At 37.2% G+C, this 21,246-nt stretch overlaps 2 protein-coding genes across 3 annotated transcripts in view; one reads left to right on the forward strand and one right to left on the reverse strand.

Moving 5' to 3' along the window:
* The window catches only part of FGF14 (fibroblast growth factor 14), a 514,840-nt gene extending 510,930 nt beyond the window's left edge, over positions 1–3,910 (forward strand). For both annotated transcript variants that reach the window (XM_075199952.1, XM_075199953.1), the window contains exon 5: positions 472–3,910. In XM_075199952.1, the coding sequence (XP_075056053.1) occupies positions 472–608 (137 nt within the window). In that variant the 3' untranslated portion in view covers positions 609–3,910. The remainder of the gene's footprint in view (positions 1–471) is intronic.
* An 11,284-nt stretch (positions 3,911–15,194) lies between these two features.
* ITGBL1 (integrin subunit beta like 1) overlaps positions 15,195–21,246 on the reverse strand; it is a 257,791-nt gene continuing 251,739 nt past the window's right edge. Inside the window, exons 10-11 of the mRNA XM_075199951.1 lie at positions 17,946–18,059; positions 15,195–15,847 (exon numbers count right to left, since the gene is read on the reverse strand). Coding sequence (XP_075056052.1) covers positions 15,756–15,847; positions 17,946–18,059 — 206 coding nt within the window. The 3' untranslated portion in view covers positions 15,195–15,755. The remainder of the gene's footprint in view (positions 15,848–17,945; positions 18,060–21,246) is intronic.

Below are 21,246 nucleotides of genomic sequence, written 5' to 3' on the forward strand. Positions count from 1 at the left end.
ACTTTATTATTTTATAATTATTGCAACACATTTTGGGCAGAACTGTTATGAAAGCTAATTGAATTTATTAAATTCAGTAGGGATAAATCTCCCTGGCATATGTTAGTATTATCTATATTCTACAGCGTAATCAAAAAATGTTGTTTTGATTATTAGATTACAGTATCTGGTAATAAGATATTTTATAGCCTGGAGGAAACGCTGTTTAGTTTTCGTTATGATGCAAATCAGTACGGAAAAATTGCATTCCATTTTTCATGGACTTCTAAAACAATTTTCATTTTGCATAAAAAATAGAATTTCAAATCTAACTCACAGGAATCTGAGCAGTATCTATCTGTCTGTCTCTGTCTTACTATAAATCTGTCTTTCTGCCTATTTATCGTATTGTAATATTAGCAGTGGCGTATAGATCTCTTTACTGTTGGACTTTTCTCATTAAATTTGTTCTATATGCTTTTTTCATTTCAGTTGCCATGTACAGAGAACCGTCTTTGCATGATGTTGGAGAGACAGTGCCAAAGACCCGTGTGACACCAAGTAAAAGCACAAGTGCATCTGCAATAATGAACGGGGGCAAACCAGTCACTAAGAGTAAGACATCATAGCCAGACCCTCAAGGGTATTGTGACTTACTGAGCCCCTTGGCACACTCGAGCATTTTAATCCCCGCAGACTGTCCCAACTTCAGTGTTTGTAAACAAAAAAGTGAAATATGCACTGGCTCTTTGCTGTTTCGGAACCAATGTGTTGAAGATGGATAAAACTCAGTGTCTATGTCCTCCCTCCACTAGAAGACACCTGGGGAACCAGCTAAACTCAGACCATGGAATGCCCTACCAGATATGGAATGCCTTTTTAATATCTTATCCGTGACTGTGACACTTCATGTGAATGACATACTTCACAAGTACACTTGATACCTTGCCTGCTGACAATTACTCTTACCCCCTTTTGAGTGCAATTACAGCGAAATCCATGTGTTTAATTTCTATTTTGTAGCACACAAATATTAAGTAATTTATAGTTAGACGCTGTAAAACTGCGCTATAATGGATTTCTCTACCCTTTTATACGAGGCTGCTTTCACCACTGTCTGTGACCTTTTGCAGGGATTGCGTTCCTCTAGAACTTGAATGTTTCAGGTGGCTTAGTTCTGAAAGCAATCAGGGAATCAGGAAGCCTTCAAACAGCTATTCTAAAACATGTCTATAGTAAATAGGACTAAGATACTGGTCAAATGTGGCAACAGATATTGTGCTCCGCAGGTTGGCGTTATTTACTAGAGGGAAATATGTCAAACACACCCAGTGGGGGAGTAGGCTGACACTAGTGTTTGACACCCACTATACTTTCCTTTTTGTGTGTGTTTTATACATAACACAGGTTTACTGGTAATGGTAACATTTGCCTTGCCCAGTAAGCAAGACCCACTTGTTTTTTAAAAAGGTGGGTCCGTAGAACTCTGTAGGCCTTGTAGGCCTGAATTAAGGCTCATTTTTCATCTATGACTCCTCATAATAATACAAAATGAATATGATTACCAGGTGTTCCGCCACCTAGAGTAAATCTAAGTCCTTCTTGTTTTTAACAAGCTCAAATGAAAGTGTACCTGTCACCTACTCACAAAGGAGGCAGGAATTGTGTGGGCTAATCCAGTATTCATGTATTCATTCATCGTTTCACTGGGTATGTCATGCCACAGTGACGCCTCTAGCTCAATAATGAATTTATAGGTTGAGTACTGGTTCAGATCACAAAATACCTGTCTCCACTAAGGTCATTCCCATCTCTGGCTGTTCCTGCAGTTTTATTTAGCTAAGCATGGGCACGTTGTTTGTTGTGTCCCCTTTTGCAACAGCAATGCAAGTAGTAACTGAAGATCATGATTTGATATTTTCCTGTTTGATAAAACTGGACCCAAGTAAATAAAATATTTTAGGTAAGCATGCAGAGTCCAGTGCTATTAATTTCCACACTAAATCTTACATAACCCTAAACACAGAACCTTCAGAAACCAGAATTTACATGTTAAAGGTGCCTTGCTTGTGGCGAATTTTACACAAAACCACTTTATGTGGAACCAGAACTTTCAAGTGATTTATAAGTCATTAGTTGCCTACTCTATGTCTCTCGTTTGAAGAGTTTTACATAATGACATTGGGTTCCTCTCACATAATAATTACTAAATCCTGTAAGTTGTCCACTCTATACAAGATAGCAGTGAGTTTGTTCTGTATACAGTTAGCATAAATAGGACATGCTTCCATAAGAAATGTATACCGGATCAGAAAGGATCTTATGTCTGGATACCTTAAGTGGAAAAAATATACTAATCTGTAGCTATTTAATTTGGCATAAACGGGTAAGCTTTTCTTTTCTCAAATCCCTTTGCACTGTGTATGCTCGTAACGTTACATTCAAATTCTTGTCCTTTTTTTCTTAATCCATAATGTTCTGTACCTGTTTATGGGATCAACATATTTGGCTTATGATAGATTTATTGTGCCAGTGGTTTAATTCTGAAATATTCACAATGATTTAAAACGTGAGCTTTTCCAACTGTTGAAAAGAACTTTGCTGTGCTGCTAGTCACAAAACACCAAGCCTAATTACCACTATAATCATTTCCATGTTAAACAATTACTGTTTGTCCATGTCTTGATGGTGAAGCACATTAGTAGACATTATCTATTGCGTTCTTACATAAGCAAAGTTATAATATGAGTAATATTACATATATTTCAATATAACCTGTGTGGGGCTGGTGTCCCAACCAACATCAGACACACATTCCCAGTTCATTGTCATAACAAAAGTCTTCATGACGGGCTTAGTGCCCAGAAAACCAGTTGACTGGTTGAAATTAAGGCTGAATTTATTTTTGTAAATGACTACTATGTTATGTATGTGTAATACCTCTGTTATCTACTTTGTTTATTATATGTTTATACAGGTTGTGTAAGAGGTTTTTTTGTTTTCTTTTTTTCTTTTTTAAATGGCTGTCTTATAGGTTTTTTTTTCTGCAATATGTTGACACATATTTGTCGTCTGTGTGTTTAATTCCTTACGTTTCTTTAGTTCAATGTCTCATCTGTTGCATGGGAAGAGGGTGATGATGATCTGCATGTAGTAAGCTATGTGTATCAAGAAATGTTGGTATGTATTACTAAATTTACATACATACAGTATATGCAAAGCGTTTGTCTGCACTGTACAGTTTGTGTTTATTATCATTTGTTGTATACACAATTGCAACATATTTAATAAAATGATTTGTACAAAAATGGAATATAAACCATTGACCAATTTTCACACAATATCACATTGAAAAATGGCTTGCACTGTATACAGTATAAAGTAAGCCACAAGCAAGACATATACAGTACCAGTACTCTTCCCAAAACCATACCAAAGAGTGTTACAACCTAGTGTTCTCCTCTTATGTTATGTGTCAAAGAGAAAATACTATTGTAGGTGGGCAAAAAATAATGACCACAAATGGAAACAAGTATAATGAGCTGCAAAATGTATTGTCAAAAATTCTGAAAAGTAAAACTTTATTGTTTATTTTGTACAAATGTTAGCATATATATTGTTCCAAATATGCATGTAGATACACATGTTACTTCCCCCAAATGCTTATGTTTGTCAATTTCTGACTGTATTATTTTAAAAGCCAATTCAGTGCAACAAAAGCAACTTTTGCCTTGCAAAGAAGTCATACATGGCACATGGGGTACGGAAAGTGGTGATATATGTCCAGTCTTGGCTTCACAATGTAACAATAGGAATTATATAATGATACATTAATATTTATTTTCTTATTCCAGTTTTTATGATATATTTGCTCAATTTAGATAAAAATTTGGTCACTAATCTTTAATAATACAGGTCCATCCCCATAAAATACATTTTTAAACGCTTTAGGTTGATCATTTTTGTTTTGTTTGTTTCTTTTGGTGAGGTCTCAGAATGACTTGTCCACTGTCATAAAATGGGGGAATTTGGCACAATTTGAATTGTTTAAAGCAGAGCTCCATGCAAACATTGTTTTATATATTTTTATTTTTAAAACAGAATGTGTGTGTACATGATTAATCTATGTTGCTGAAGTTCCCTCACGTGCATATGGCCATCAGCAGGGCTGTAACTAGGGCGGTGCGATAGGGGCAACCGCCCAGGAGGCAACACTGAAGAGGGGCGCAGTTCATTTGGTTAAAATTGAGGCCTAGGGGGGCAGCATATAATGTGCTAAAATTTTAAGTTACGGCTCTGCCCCATTAGCCGTTCCCAGCTCTAGACTGTAGACAAATCTTCGATAATTTGAAAATACAAGAGCTATTGCCTCAGCCTGTCCCTTCACTGTTACTTATGCCTAATGAAGTTTCTGATGAACAGAGAAACACTAAACGGTGGAGAAAATGGTTCTTTATGTAAGAGTAGCCTACAAAGCACATTAGTGAATATGGTTTGATATACATGTCTCTTTGCCCCAGACTTTAAAAAAAACAAGTAGCCAATGTCTTGTCAAACACAGACTATATAAAGTTATTTTATAATGACCTAAATACCTGATACGATGACCACACCAATTTTTATTGATATATTTATCTTGACTGGGGTTCTCCTTTAACAAAATACCATATTAAAGAAAACTAAATTCTGCCATCAGTAAGTTACTGTATAAAACTCCTATTATTTGGCAGGGATTGCAGTTAACCTTTTAAATATAAAGATTATCACGGTTACACAGCCAGTAGCTCACGGATTGTCTGTAAAGCATATCTCCCATGTAACGTGTAAATCTAAGTATGTCAGAAAACGAGAACACCAACAAAAATAGAGCTGAATGTCAGGAAACAATGCCTTTGGCTGCCTTGCCTGCCCTTATTCCTAAGAGCTTGTGTTTGGCATTGCTCCTTATTTCAAAGGACAATGACATTTGCCTACTGTAGAACATATACACAGTTTAGCTTAAGGATAAAAGAAAATGTCAAAGAAAATGAATAAAGGCAAGCTAAACTTGTGTTACACTTTGTGTCATTTTAAGCGCGTTTGTGATATTTCACACAATGCGAAAAATGTAAAGGTTTCTAAACTCTGATACGCACAGGGTATCTCATTAAAGAGGATCTGTTACCACATCCTGCAGCGTAATGCACTAGGTAGTTAACCGCGTGACCACATTGGCCTAGGAAAGAGTTGTTAATCTAGCACACTGTGTAATTAAGCAAAAAATAAAGTCTGCTGTGATAACTGCACTAAATGCAAAAATGCACCAGAATGTTTCTTGTCCAGTAATGGGTAACCTCTGGCTGAACATCAGAAAAGACTAAAGTGTCAAACATTTCCCAGCCATTTTCTAGATGATGTTATTACTACATGCCACATATAATGACTCCCATATTGTATTATTGTATGTTATAACATTGCCTTAAGGTGTCATATCTATTCGCATATCCTATCAAATCTAAAAATGACAATACTAGCAAGTGTACGTGATCATTTTCTGTAACAAGGTACATGGGAATGGCGGGAGGACAAATCTCAGCTCTGTCATCAAACTCAAGAACATCCCGTTTTCCTCCACTGACATCTAAATTGCTTTGTTAATGTACTGTCCCTTGTTTGAAATGTTGTCATGTTTTACAATTCAATAAACATTCATTTTTCTACAAAAGTAACTTCTCCACAGAATGATGGTAGTTCCTTATATATTGCACTTTTATATGTATAATATTAGGATTATTTTATATACAATTATGATCACAATGATGCAATATGGAATGCAAGGATTCAGCACTTACATGGATGGAGCACACTTAGCCACAATAAATGCACAATGCAGCATCCCTCACAGAGCAATGGACGCACCAGATCAGGTAATGTCACAGCAGCTTGATTGCACCATTCACCTAACTTGCTCTATCTGTGCTTTGTATGTAATTAAGTAATTCCTTGAATAATAGAACAAGTACTGATTAAGTACTACCGCCAGCATTACTGTAAAAAAAAAATAAAAGGAAAAGGAACTCAAAGTAAAAAAAAAAAAGTGTGCCACTCCCTCAAGCAACTTAACCCTAAGGCTGCCTAGGCAGGTACTAGCAAAACTGGGAGACCAAAATTTGTGGCGTCCCCCAATTTCACTAGTACCAGCATTGCACTTTGCCAGCCAGGGCTGGTGGCACTGTAGCATCAAGGGGTCCCTCTGCCATAATGACAGACCAGACACCCAACCCTCTTCCCCCAGGGGTACTCAGCACTAGGGCTCTTCCAACACCCTGGAACAATGGGTGTGGGGTAATAATAAAAAATAAATAAAATTAGCAGTAAAAAGAAACCACTTTCTCCCTAGTGCACTACAAGTGCCAGCAAACTGTTTGGGCATGGTGGGGCTTGTAGTACTAAAAGTACCAGCATACCCATGGCTGCCACCCTATGTAGTACTCACCTACATCCAGGGTCTTCGGCTGTAATACATCCAATAATCCATACTTGTTCAAGAAATTATACCATTATACAACTAGGGACTTCCTGCTTTTCAAAACAAAAAACCCAAATAGATCCAGGGAATTTCTGCTTGACCAAGAAAGAAACCAAAACAGCTGAGGTCGTTGGAAATCCACATATTATAAATATCCCTAGATGCGTTATTAGCTCATTATGCATCGGGAGCTCTTCAGAGAAGAGTTAGTATAGCGTTGTTGTAAATGTTTTTTTTGTTTTTTTTGACAAGCAAGGATCTTGTGGATGCGGTTGGCATTGCCCACGATTGCCCCTTTTTGCATTCTCCACTGTGTCTAGGTGAAATGCTCACTTTTAACCATAGCAATATCAACTCGTTGAACTCAACATTTGTAAAGAATTTGAAGTACTATTTTCATTAAATAATTGAATGAATGCAGTCTTTTGTACTTAGAAAACCAATTACAAAGAAGATCAACAATAAAGGAGCCCAGTAATGGAAGATCAAAGAGAAAACACTATTGTGCTAATACTTTATGATTTTGTTTTACATTTTAAAAACTCAACAAAATACTGCACTTGATTACCAGGTAAAAATAAAACCAAAGGAATTTGTTAAGTAATCCAATAAATCCTTGCAGATCACTGTTTGTAAAAATATACAGACCAATTTACTTATGTAAATAAAAACATTTACATCTAGCTCACACTTAAATACAAATCATTAATTTCTGATGACAGAATTATCTTTCTTTTGTTATATTTAAAATATATTTAACTTGATGATAGTTACCCAATCAATTTAAAATAAGGATTCTGCTGTACGTAATATATTCCAAATGCATACAATTATAACATGTCCTGACTCTCCACACCTGTAATAGCAAGCAGTGTGGTACTATATGAAAGTACAGAGATCTGTAATTATTGTTCAAAGGTTGTAACTGGATATATATTTTATGGATATATTTCTTAGGTGTATGTAACAGATGTAACAGATCGAGGAACAGATCTGATCACAGAATGACACTTAGGTCATGAGTATAAGGGGTAGGTTTATTTGTTGTGTTGTAAACAGAATTTTAGTTGTCCTCATGGTAGTTTCAGACCCAAGGAGCTTATTGCTTTTCTAAGAGAAGTGGTATAGCTAGAAAAGAGCAGAGAGCCTAGGACTAAGCCTTGTGGTCCTCCAACTAATTAAGGTAGAAGAGAGGAAGTGTTTCCAAAGAAAATGACATTGAAAGACTGGTTTGATAGGTAGGATGAGAATCAGGATAGGACAATTTTCTGAAGATCCAGGGGATACAGAATTCCTATGAGACGTAATGGTCGAATCAAATGCAGCAGAGAGGTCAATGAGAATTGAATTAGAAGCATTTAGTGACTTAGCATTAATCACACTATTGACCAACTAAGTCACTAAATGAGGAAATGAAGCATGAGTGGCATATGTAGGCAAGCCTCACAAGAATCTTAGAATGGGGAGTTTTGGTCAGGAAATATTTTTACAGAATGAGTAAATAGCTCAAGCTTGAAAAATGAGGGAAAGATATATGTGGAGAGGGATAATTAAGACTGGTATAAACATAGGAGACTACGAACGAATGATTTGGGAGGGATTAGGGTTGAGTGGACAAGTGGGAAGAGAAGAAGAGAAGAAGAGGGCAGAGATTTCATCTTCATTTGAGCAATCAAGTTGGTGGTGGAAGATTGTTGACAATTAATAGAACAGAGTTTTCTGCAGACATGAGGATGCTTGGTTAACTTAAACAGGAAAGAGGTTAAATTAGTGGAAGAGAGCTATCAGATGATGGTCTGAGAGAGGGAAATGATTATTAAAATCATAAACTGAAGAAAGCCAGGAGAAAACTAGATGAAGACAGTTGCCATTATCATGAGTAGGAGAGGCTGAGATCAGAGATTAGAGACAGTAGATTGGAAGCAGAAGTAGAATTTGGATCTCCAAAATGGATGTTGATATCACCCAAGATAATGGTCGAGGATGTTAGGGGATAACAAATAAGGGAGCCAGGCTTGGAAATGTTCAAGGAATTGGTGCAAAGAAGTCGGGTTTTTCATAAGAGCAACACAGAGAGAAGTGGTTGCAAATCCAGAATGTATTGCAACATTCTTGAATATGAGTAAAGGAATGCAAGGGAGAACATTGAGGGCTTCATGTAGAGTGGGACACATGTTCTATTTTACTTGCATAAAAACGTCTTTCCTTATTGTGCATGCACACAAAAAATGCAAAAGAGCAAGCCCCTATGTAGACTACCCATCTTACTTTCTACTTTATACATGTTGAGAGGTGGAACAGGGCTGGGTAGGGGCATTTTAACATAGGCCAAATAAAGTAGTGCTCCTCCCAGAAAGAGCAATCAGTGCCAACACTCATTGCTATCACCATCCTAGGCTAAGTCAGGGGGACAAGCAGCGTAGGTACGCTTGAAAAAATTGCTACCAGAACTATGCTAGGGAAACCCACAATGTGTGGTCCCTCTGCCAAAATGTGAGTCTTAGCCCGTTTAGCGTGAGGCTGAATTCCCTATGGGAATAGGGCCTGACAAAAAATGCAGCATTATGGAAAAAACAGCCACATGGATTGACTGTATATTATCCCTGATACGGGGTAATGTAATATCGGATTGTGCAAGCTAGGTTTTTGTGTTATTGGTACTGGAAGGAAGTTAGTCTGTGCGTAGGGCACATTTAGAGGATCTTGATGGGAGACAGGTTTGCTGGCTTTCTCTAGTACACAGAATCAGAATGAAGTTAATGAATGATGGGGTGGGAATGGATTTGGTGATATATTATTCCCTATAAGAAACTGAAGGATTAAAAAGTAAAGAAGATGCACTATCCTCAACCTGTAGCTAAGCAACTAAGGAATTAATACAGGAAAGCAGTTTGTGAGTGTTAGTCGCAAGTGGAGTAGTGAGGTGGGAATAAATACAATGGACATAGGCCTATCATGCAGGGGGAACTGAAGGAACTATTGTATTTTTATATGAGACACATATTATACTATTTGAGAGGATTAAGTTTGAGTATGATGTGTGCGACAGTGGATAAGGTGGCACCAAGTGAGTGGTGTGTTCTCATGCAAGCTATACCACTTATTTGTATTGTACTCTGAAATCCTAATAAATGAAGCCCATGAGCTTATAAAAAACATGAACATATTTTAAATACTATCATTTGTCGAATTTCACAAAAAAAATAATTTAATTTTAAACATGGATAATATTTTTTATTTTACCCCAATAAGTTTATATTTATTTTTGTAATAAAAGTTATGTCCCATGCTAAAATACTATTGCAAAAATATGTTGTGCTATTACGGATGATTATTCAGAAAAATGTCAAGTTTTTTTTAAACTAAATATGTTATGTCCACAAATATAGAACATTAGGAATGTCTCTGAATGATGTATGTCTTAAATACAGTACACTTTTTGCCTTCATTTTACGTCACAAATTTGGTCACTAAATGGTAAATATCCACCCATAATGCCATTTTTTAATGAATCATAATCCATAAAAATGAATAATTTCCTATTATAATTTTATATTAAAAATATTATTTAGAATATTTAACAGATGCAGTCTAGAGTGAATGCCCCTCTTTCACGCTATAACCGTCACCTCCAGCAATTACCCTAATGATCCTGTAGGATTGCGTTAGATTTCTTTACGATTAGTAAAATCACGAGTTAAAGCGTATTGATTTGAGCTCTGGTTTCAGTAAACACCACAAAAGAGACTCTTATTAACAAGAACTGGGTAATTCCAAAGATGGATCTGATTCTTAGACCCATACTTACTTACAAAGACGGAAAAAAATATTTTTTTAAAAAAGTTGCAATATTCCTCAAAAAAGTGGTGGTAAGTTATCCATTTGTCATAAATGTTTTTGTGGCTTACATCCTGCTTGCCCATGTGGCATGCAATAGGTGGGTAGGACCATCAAGACATTATAAGAAAGAATTTCTGAATGCCAAGGGCATTACATTCGAGGCAAAACTTATATATATATATATATATATATATATATATATATATATATATATATATATATATATTTAGATTTATTTTTTTTAAGCAAAACTTACTAAAATTGTACTTTAGGCTTCTGTATATTATCATATGCATATGTATTTTATATTTTTATTTTCAGTGTTTGTAATATGAATTAGTTTTATGCAAATTAGCCTAATTGTTGATAATTAGGACAGTCTTTTTATACTCACCTCAACACTGAGACCTAGAGGTTTTCCAAATTGCCATTGAAAGGTGAGGAATATTCAGCAAATCAGCACCTGGACAGGTTAACCTAGGTCCTTTGTGTAATGGTGGGACTGCCGTATAAATGTCTAAGGCTTGCTGCAGATGCCAATGAATGTAAATGCAGGTTGTATGTTTATTAATCATTAAACGTTTTACTTCCTCTGTTGGAAGATGTCTGTCTTCCCGATCCAGCGCTGGGATTGTCGCAGAATCCTACGGTGGTGCAAATGGATGCGGTTTCTCTTCCTACAAAGCTTTGTGAACCTTCTGTCGTAAGTAGCTGCTCCTACCCATTTGGCTTTTAACTGTATTTTTTGTGTTTAATTTAACATTAGAGTTATTGTGTGTTGAGCAGTGGTAAGAATTCCTAATTAAATTAATTTTTATTCCATCATGTAAGAAAATAAAATGTAAAAAATGCAAAAATTATAATTAATTCTTTTTATAGCCCCTGTACCAGTATTTAAGTAGACAGTATTTATCATAATAACTCTGTGAGGCCCTCATTATGTACAAGTGGATCATTGGAACACGGTTCTCCTACACTACAGTCAGATGTCGTATCATGAGTGCACTTAGGGGAACATGGAGCAATGCTAATACTTGGCAAGGCACATGTTTACAGTGCATAACGGTATACTTCAACCCTATCATTAGCACTTTTTCAAAAAAATCTTTAAAAACAAGCTAATTAGAGATCTTAATTATAGACTTTTACAGTAACCATTCCACCAACACAGTCATTACTAATGCTAATTTCTCCTTGTTGCTTATATCCCAGATATGAATCATGTTTGACTTTAAATAGTTCAGTGGACATTGTAAATTATTATATTATTGCAAAACATTTTACAAGTATACATATATACTCATGCACTCTAATGTTCAGATGTTTAGTAAATAACATTAGTCATTGAAGCTAGTGATTTCAGTACATAGCAGTTAAAGTCCCAGCTGTATTGTTCAACCTGGAGCAGTTTTGTATTTTAAACGCTGAGCAGCCTGGCGAGATCTGACATGCAACAAACTATCATTCTGGCAATCAAAAACTACAAATCTAAAGATGAATCTGTATAGAGGTATATAACAGATATATAGGACTAACAGATATGTAGAAGTATGTATAGTACTGTATATATAGCATATACATCTAAATATATGGGCCATTCATGCTGCATTTAACTAGACATCATTCAATGTATTACATATTTATCAGAGGTGGAGTCTATCTGAAAAGGGTTGTGGCCTCATACGGTGTATTTCTGTTAGGGTGTGGTCTAATTTGGCCCAATAATTACTACATGCATATTAAGCCCAGCAATGCTCACAAACTCATTGGGTCATACACCACAGAACGCAGCCACATTCAATTAATCTTCGTACGCAAACAACACTTACTAAAGCCTTAGATTTCTGGGAGGGAACGGGGTGAGGAAGGGGCGCACGCCTGTAGTCAATGCAGTGTAAGAGCGTGCCAAACTCTAAAAAGGATTAAAACATTTTTTCACTGCTTTGTCATTAGTGCTTATTATTAACATTAATTGAATATGTATTTTTTTCGGTACATTTTTTTGCGAATGTATATTCCACATAGGCATGGGACGTATCCAGTCTTGTGTAGTAGAGAAGAGCAGACCTAGACCTGTATTCATCAGCACATGTATCTTCAGATCCGCTCCTGAATTCGTGTTTTAAAACAAATGCACGTTGTGCTTAGTATGTATGACTTGATGAATGGGGCCCATTGTGTTCACATACTAACCCAAGAGAGATGACACAACCAATGATGCCTAGCAGTGTCCATACACATTTTGCACTTCAGAGGCACACTGTGCCCACATACACATTGGACCAATCACTGCCACATGCATTTCTTGAGAAAGTTGTCCCACACATTGTATATGGGCGCAAAGTTTGTTGCTTTTCTGGGCACAAACTGTGCTCAGCAAAGCCTATACACATACTTCTTTGCAGTGCCAACATACTCAGTGCCAATCCGCACAATCATACACCTCAGTGCCCACAGCTACATAGAGTTCAGTAGTGCTCACATACACAGACCATAGGCTGTGGGGAAACGTGTGTGTGTGTGGTCAAAATATGTACAAAGCAAATTAAATATACAACAAATTTATATTTTGATAAATAGTGTAGTCCTATCGGATCAGTATTTAAAGCAGAGCATATTCTAGTGATCAGGATACAATAAAATAGCATTTTAGTGACAAATATATATTCAAGAACCCAAATCTCTGATGGCTATACATTGCACACTCTGAAATATGTGGTAGATTTAAAATGCTGATCCTGAATTTATGGTTTGTATGCAAAACAGACCACCGAATCTCAGTTGGTGCCAAAAGCAAAGCTCCAGATCTCTGCTGGTGTCTGCTACTTCATGTTCCCCTCTGCTGCCATGTTCAGCTACCTCAGCAAGCTCATCTTTTTGGGAAGTGTTGGAAATCTGTTATAACCATTTTACCACATAGGACAAGTAGATGGCTCCCAACAAATGCCTGGAATAATTTACCAATCAAAGTTCTGAGAGCTCTTAGCACTATGCACCAATCAGAGTTCTGGGAGTGGTTGAGATGTTATAAACACTTCCAGGCATAACAGTATAGAACGTATATAGTGGCTCTTCCTCTTCAATGGATACTGAAGTGGTATTGAATGGGAAAATGCTGATCCGTGTCCCAGATATTTAAAATTTGCCAACAGGATGTGAAATTAAACAATATTGATAAGTAAAAAACTTGTTATTTAAATGTCTGTTGCTGTAAAGACAAATTCTAACCTCCGCTGGCTTACTGAAGCTTCTTTTAGTGATCAGACCTTAGCTGCAGTCATATCATCCAATGGGAAGCAGCAAGATTTGAGGAGTTAACAGTGTAGGCTGCTCTCCATTGGTAAGCAGTTAGTTGAGTAACTGACCATCATCATATTATATTTATAAGCTGCCACAGGATCCGTAGCACCGCATAGTAAGCAAAAGATATAAAAATAGACAGAATAAAATACAGATAAATAAGGGGAAATAGAAAATATAGAATCAGTAAAAATCAATACAAGAGACAATAGAGAAAGCAACTACATAAGAAGACACCACTAAAACAATGGAAACATTACAAAGGGGATGAAGAGATAGGAGGTAGAGAGGGCCAAATGTGTGAGAGTTAACATTCAATATAATTAGGGAAATTGTGTGCTACAGGAAAGCTGTGTACTATTGGGCACAATAAGGGATCTGCATACTGCTGGGCATAACAGGGCAGCAATGTACTCCTACCTACAACAGGGGACCAGTGTACCACTGGACACAAAAATGGAATTGGGTAGACCTAGGGAGCTGTCTTCCTGGGTGCAATAAGTGAACTGTATACTACTGCACCACAACATATTACTGCTATTGGTGAGTATATTAGTTGGCATTTTACTACTGTGGGGTATGATATTGATATTAAGTGTGTCACTATAATGTGCTCTGTATTACCAGTTATTAAGTAGGGCTCTCTATAAAATAATGGTCATCAAATTGGACTTTGCATTGTGTACTGTACATCAGCTTAAAGCTCCACATCCTATGGAATAACTGACTTCGATGCAACTGAATGTAACAGGTTTTATTTTATTATTCCCCTGACTGCTTCCATACACATGTAGCCAGTTGTTCTGCTCTTGCCACTGCGACAAAACTTTAAAGGACGTGACCTAAGCATCAGACTTTGTGTGTTGCAAAACTCACTTTTTCTCTTCCCAAATATGGCAACACTATGAATGGTTCATTTAAATATAACCTCTTTAGATTTGAATAACGGAAATTATAAAACAGCAGAACACCAGCCTGACCCACATCAAGATTCAGCTCATGAAGAGAACATTGCTGCTTTGGAGGTTACTTTCCATTATCAGTTTTTCTCAATATTTTTTTTAGCTTATTCCCTATAGAATATGCCACATTAACAATTGATAGTTGTGACGTAGTCCTCAATCTGCCAGTATCAGGTGCTCAGAAGACAACACGTGACATTACTTCTCCATGTCAAATTGAATAGTTTAATTGTCACAATAAAAATGTACTACAATATTTTGTTACTGGCAGATTGAAGCTGCAAGCAAAAGATCATTGCAAAGTTACGATGCAGTAACTGACTTTATCTTCAATCTCCTGCCAGGATTGGACAGAGGAGTGATGTCACTGACTAACAGGTACAAACAGCAGATGTATAGTACTCTAGTAAAGGGGGGAAAGAGGGAGAGAGAGAGTGCCACAGCAAAGAGATAGGCGTGGGGAAAGAGAGAAATACCAGCGAATGGAGGAAAAGTGAGAGCAAGGCCAACAAACACAATGAAAAAAATGAGAGAGAGACGCACAAAAACATGGACATGGGGACAAATGTAGGCTATGTCTGTGTCTGTATAAGACAGAAGCAAGACACATATTAGGTAATATTTATTAATATCCATGCCCAATCCATATAATCATGTCTTTATTATTACAGATAGTAGAGTTTACTGAACAAGTTCTACAGTATATGAAGATTAGTGTAAAAAAACTACGGTACCGCAAACTAACTTAACAATGTAACCATAGAAATGATGCATTGTAATGGATGGGGAATCGTCATTATTTAGGGGTTGCAGACCAATACTTGTGTGGTATATATATATATATATATATATATATATATATATATATATATATACATATACATATATGTCAAACTCTACCAGCTGGCTAGTTGCTATTCATTTAGCATGGAATGATGATGTATTATCCTGACAACCACTCAATGTATGCAAGAAAGCAATTTCTTCTCTGCACCTATGCAAATATTTAAAGTTTAGTCTGAATTAAGTTAATTCTACAAAAATACAGACTTAGAACAGTCGATTTAAGCAGGTCAAAGGGTGGTGAATATATTCTGCTATTGTTTATGTTCGCTAGCAGCCTATATTAACATAAAAAAACTTAAACAATTTATTTTGTCTTGCTTTTAGGGGTATTCATTTCCAAGCCATATTTCACAGGCATTTCCATTCCATCCTTCCCAGCATTCACAGTTTCCACAGCTACATATCCCGTTGCCTAAAAACAAATTGAATAGTTTAATTGTCACAATCAAAATGTACCACAAATGCCTTATTAAAAAGTAGCAGGTCATAATCAAAACCCTATAACTGGTCCCTTAAATATTCCCTTTTTGTGTGGAGCACTTTGCATTTAATTTAGCAGCCACTGGAAATATAGACTTTCAGCCAACTAATAGCATCTTTTCAGCAGTGCTCTTAGCAAAGTGCTACAGACTATAATCACGCTGTCTGTTACTTCTCACAAGCATTATAGTGTGTTAGATAGATACACTGCTGTCTTCATGTGCACCTGAAGTCTGAAATTAACCCCAGCTGCCCAAGTCTATGCATTTTCACACTGAACCATTTTTTCACATTTATACTCGGAAAGTACATTTTATAAACTATTGCACTGCAATTATGGCTATCACATATGAAATAAGGGTTCTCACCCATCTCTATAAAGCCTCCCATGAGTGCTGAGGAGGTTAGAAATCGTACATGTTGCCAATAAGGAGTTGAAGTGCTTTTGTTCTATTAATAAATCTAAAGAAACGATGACACTTAAATGTGCAGTGGTGTACATTAATGTATAATCAGATGTCCTAATTTCCACAGACAAATTTACATCTCTGCAGCTTGTAGGCACAAAACCTTTGATGTATTAAGTCCCGTCATTTCAACTAATCACACCCGGTGATGAACTTTTACAGACATAATGGATTCAGAATTAAGAAAAACAAATGAGTAACATTTATAAACAAAAACCTGATTAATCCTCTCACAGCTTTTCATCGTCAAACTCAATGAACACATTCTATAAGCAGTGATCCCGACTGAACCAGTACTGCCGATTTGTATCGACAGTTTGTACGAACAGTTCATTCCATAGTTGAACAATGTTAGAGCACTAGTAGCCAGTACTTCCACATTGCTTTAGCAGTCCGTGGCACACATCCTAACTACAGTCTCAACTACTTAACTTCCTACCTTTCCCCTTCCCTTATACTTATCCTCCATTCCTCCTTCTCTCCCTTTCTCCCCCGTGTCTCTCTGTCTGTCTACCCCACCCCTTAGATTGTGCGCTCCTTTGAGCAGGGTCATCTCTCCTCCTGTCTTCACCACTTTTAACTCTGCTCTCCAGCTAACTAGCCCTCCTCCTCCTCTGCAATTTAGTAAATATACCCCCTGGGGTTTCAGCTAGTAATGTGAAAATTTCAGGGACACCAGCTGCTGCAAGGGCCTCCATCTTTTTATATAAACATAGAAGGTGTCCATAGACACAAACTTACTGTTTAAAGATTTAAATCTGTCCCCACTTTTTAATATGATACATAGTTTTTAGGCAGTTGCTCAGGTAATTGTAATATTATTTTCCTGCGCAGTTGAGCTTACTATCTAATTCTAGTGTGCACAAAGAGACAAAATGACTTGAAGAAGGTCACAATGAGCAGACCCTGGAATTGAAACTAGGTTTTCTCCAAATCTCTTAATGTCATTGTTTCAAATTAATACTCTTAACCACTTACCAACTTGTCAATGTAATACTATTAAAAATATTTAGCGTTGTTCCTGTGCTGTGGATGCTGACATCTACATGTGCACAGTGACTATGGAGACCAGGGGGTAAATGTATGAAGCTCCGGGTTCTTCAACACCCGCGAGTTTGGCGTCTTTAGCGCTTAAATTTAAAGCGGCGCTGCCTTGTAAAGGGAAACTTCCCTTTACAAGGCAGCGCCGCTTTAAATTTAAGCGCTGAAGACGCCGAACTCGCGGGTGTTGAAGAACCCGGAGCTTCATACATTTACCCCCAGGCCTATTAGAAAACATAGCATGCCTGGTCAAACACAATATAATTATTGTTTACTATTTCAAATCTTCTTAAGCGTGTTCCAAAGCAATGGACAACTTTTTTCATTTGTTTGACGGAATAAAACATGAATGTTCGGTGCTTTGTAGAAAAAGATGCAAAACCAAACATGAGAAGGTTTTGTTTCTGGAGAAAACAAAGTTTCACACACAGAATATTTTATATGCTGGTGAGGAATTACAAATAACAGAGCCACAATGCCGTTTTTGACAAGTCGTTTGAAAGTATCTAACATTCTGTTTACCTGTGCAGATAAGGCCATCATGTTTATCACAGTCCCTGTCATCACATTCACAGAATTCCCCCGAAACATACCAGTCCTGTGGTGAACAGATGCACTTTCCACAGTGACAGGAACCTGAAAACATAAATCCCCATTATTTGGATCAACAGAAATGCTAAACAAGATGATGTGTGTTCACTGGTGTGGAGCAAAATATATCATTTGTTGATTATTTTCAAGGCAAAGCACGTCGTAACATACTTTGTATGGTTATTTAATTAGCAGTTTAAAGAACAAATCATAAAGCCACCACAACATGAAAATGAAAATAATAAATCACACCCTTGACAAAACATTATAAAAACAATTAAATCTGTTTTTCATTTTTGCATTTACTTTTGAAGCAGTAGACAGGGCAACTACTTCCTGTACATTGTACAATATGCCATAAATCCCTGTTTAACACCAAATGAATCCAAATAGTAAATGTCAAGCTGGGACAGGACATGTGGTTAATACAGACATAGGGAAGTATGGATATAATCAGCATGGAAACGATGTTTGTTATACAGGTGGCATATATATGTATATCCTAAGTCCCTGATGCCCCACTCTGTTTCCAGCACTTCAATTTGTTGCCACCCACTCCCCCCCCCCCACAAGAATTAGCATTTTCCCCAAATTCTGACCCTCCCAATCCTCCCAATGCCTATTCCACCACAACTACATAAGTACACTGCTTCTCTGTGCTATGTTCGTCCCATCTCCAGATCTAAGCAAGCTCATCCTAATATCCCGCCAATTACATTTTCTCTTTCCACTGTCCTCTGAATTTCCAAGACCAGAACGAATCCTACTATAGCTTTCTTGCTTCGAGTTTGGCATAGGAACATATTTGACTTTGATTTGCTCTTCCCAACCCCTTTGCTAATCCCTGTCTGGAATAACACATCATTTTCCCCAGCCTTGGACCAACATCCCTTCTTGTAGTGGATTCAGCAAAACATTGTTCTATTACGGAGCTGTCCCTCCTTTGCAGATGTTCAAGAGAGCTAGTACATGCCATATTTAGCTTAGTTTCCATAGGGAACGAATGTTTTCTTGCCACACTACAGTGGAGTATCTCCGCTGCAAAAATTGATTTGCAAAAGGATTACTTTCAACTATCTACAGTATGCTAGTTGCCTATGGTGCGAACCCCAAGGAACCTCAGGAACTCAAATGGGAACAGGACATGGGGGTGGCACTGGAACCTGATCCATGATCAGCTATTGAGTAAATATAAATGTTTATAATATATAAATAATTGTAATAAATGTGTAAAGTGAGCAGGTTGTCGACCCTGAATCCCTGCCAATCTCTCAAGCCTGTTGCTATGAGATCGTTTAACAAATCCGGCTATTATGATTAGGATAACAATGAAGATATATTTGCTGTATCGATAACCATAATTCTTCAGAGTAAAATGTTAGCATGTACAGCTGTGTAATTTGGCACATACCAAGATTTTTAAACCTCCTTTGAGATTTGGTTTATGGCCCCTATTGGTATCATTTGTCTTATATAAACTTGTTTTTGGGAAATTGTATGTTAAGACTGCTTAATGGCTCTGTTTTATCCATTTACAGCTTTAAAGATGCAAGACAGTTTAGGTCAAAAAACAAGTTGTCATATAGTAAATGAATACAACAGTCACATTCTCTGACCAAGTAATGCAAATGGAGTCTATCATGGAAAATAATATCGGATTCTCTGAAACTTAACAAATGTAATAATGTATGCAAATAAATTAAATATTAAGTAAACCCATTGTTAGACATTAGTATTAGAGATGGGCGGGTCCGGTTCTCCGAGAACCGAACCCACCCGAACTTTGGGTATCCGAGTACCGAGCTGAGCAGCTCGGTACTCTCCCGCCAATTCCGAATCCAAATCGAGGCCGAACGTCATTGTGACGTCGTCGGATCTCGGGACTCGGTTCTCGCGATACTTCAACTTTATAAATACACGCCTCCACAGCAATCCATCGCCATTTGACAGAGGGAGAGAGCAGGGTGTAGTCATAGGCTAATTAGAGCAGGGACAGAGAAAGAATACAATATTGTTCTTGCAATTGCTCTAACCAAAATCGCTAGTGCAGAGAGGAGGATAGAGGTTTATTATTTTTTCTTCATATTTGGCACTCCCCAGCGCTTTTGGGTTGTCCCCCATAATTGTGCATTAATATTTCTGGCTGTCAAAAGTCATATCTGTCAGCAGTATCTACTCAATAAATGTTAGCACTCCTCAGTGTTTTTGGGGTGTCCTCTCTAATTGTGCATTAATATTTCTGGCTGTCAAAAGTCATATCTGTCAGCAGTATCTACTCAATAATTTTAAGCACTCCTCAGTGTTTTTGGGGTGTCCTCTCTAATTGTGCATTAATATTTCTGGCTGTCAAAAGTCATATCTGTCAGCAGTATCTACTCAATAATTTTAAGCACTCCTCAGTGTTTTTGGGGTGTCCTCTCTAATTGTGCATTAATATTTCTGGCTGTCAAAAGTCATATCTGTCAGCAGTATCTACTCAATAAATTTTAGCACTCCTCTGTGTTTTTGGGGTGTCCTCCCTAATTGTGCATTAATATTTCTGGCTGTCAAAAGTCATATCTGTCAGCAGTATCTACTCAATAATTTTAAGCACTCCTCAGTGTTTTTGGGGTGTCCTCTCTAATTGTGCATTAATATTTCTGGCTGTCAAAAGTCATATCTGTCAGCAGTATCTACTCAATAAATGTTAGCACTCCTCAGTGTTTTTGGGGTGTCCTCTCTAATTGTGCATTAATATTTCTGGCTGTCAAAAGTCATATCTGTCAGCAGTATCTACGCAATGGATTCAAAGCAGTCCACATATGATCTAAATGAGCAACCAGGTTCTGTCACCAGTCCTGATGTTAGTGTTCCCAGTACGTCATCTGGCCAAGGCGATGTCAAACAACAGAGTGTTTTCAAATTAGTGCAAAAAACAAAAACCAAAAAAAAATTTACTGTATTGAAGCGAAAACGAAGTGTAACTGAGCAAAAGTTAAGTGACGATAAAAAAAAAATTGCAAGCATGCCATTCTACACACGCAGTGGCAAAGAGAGAATGAGGCCTTCACCTTTGGCTATTAGTGGCAGATCCCAAAAAGTTACCCAGCCTACAATTGGTGCACAACTACTGTTACGCGTCAAAGCTGAGCTGCAAGATACCAGTGAGGCATTACAGGAGAATATTTGCTCTGATTCACAAATGACAACAATCCCTGTGGAGAGTCCATCCAACAGTGGGATGTCTAATCGT

The sequence above is a fragment of the Mixophyes fleayi genome, chromosome 2, assembly GCF_038048845.1.
Source record: "Mixophyes fleayi isolate aMixFle1 chromosome 2, aMixFle1.hap1, whole genome shotgun sequence".
NCBI classification, from domain to species: domain Eukaryota; kingdom Metazoa; phylum Chordata; class Amphibia; order Anura; family Limnodynastidae; genus Mixophyes; species Mixophyes fleayi.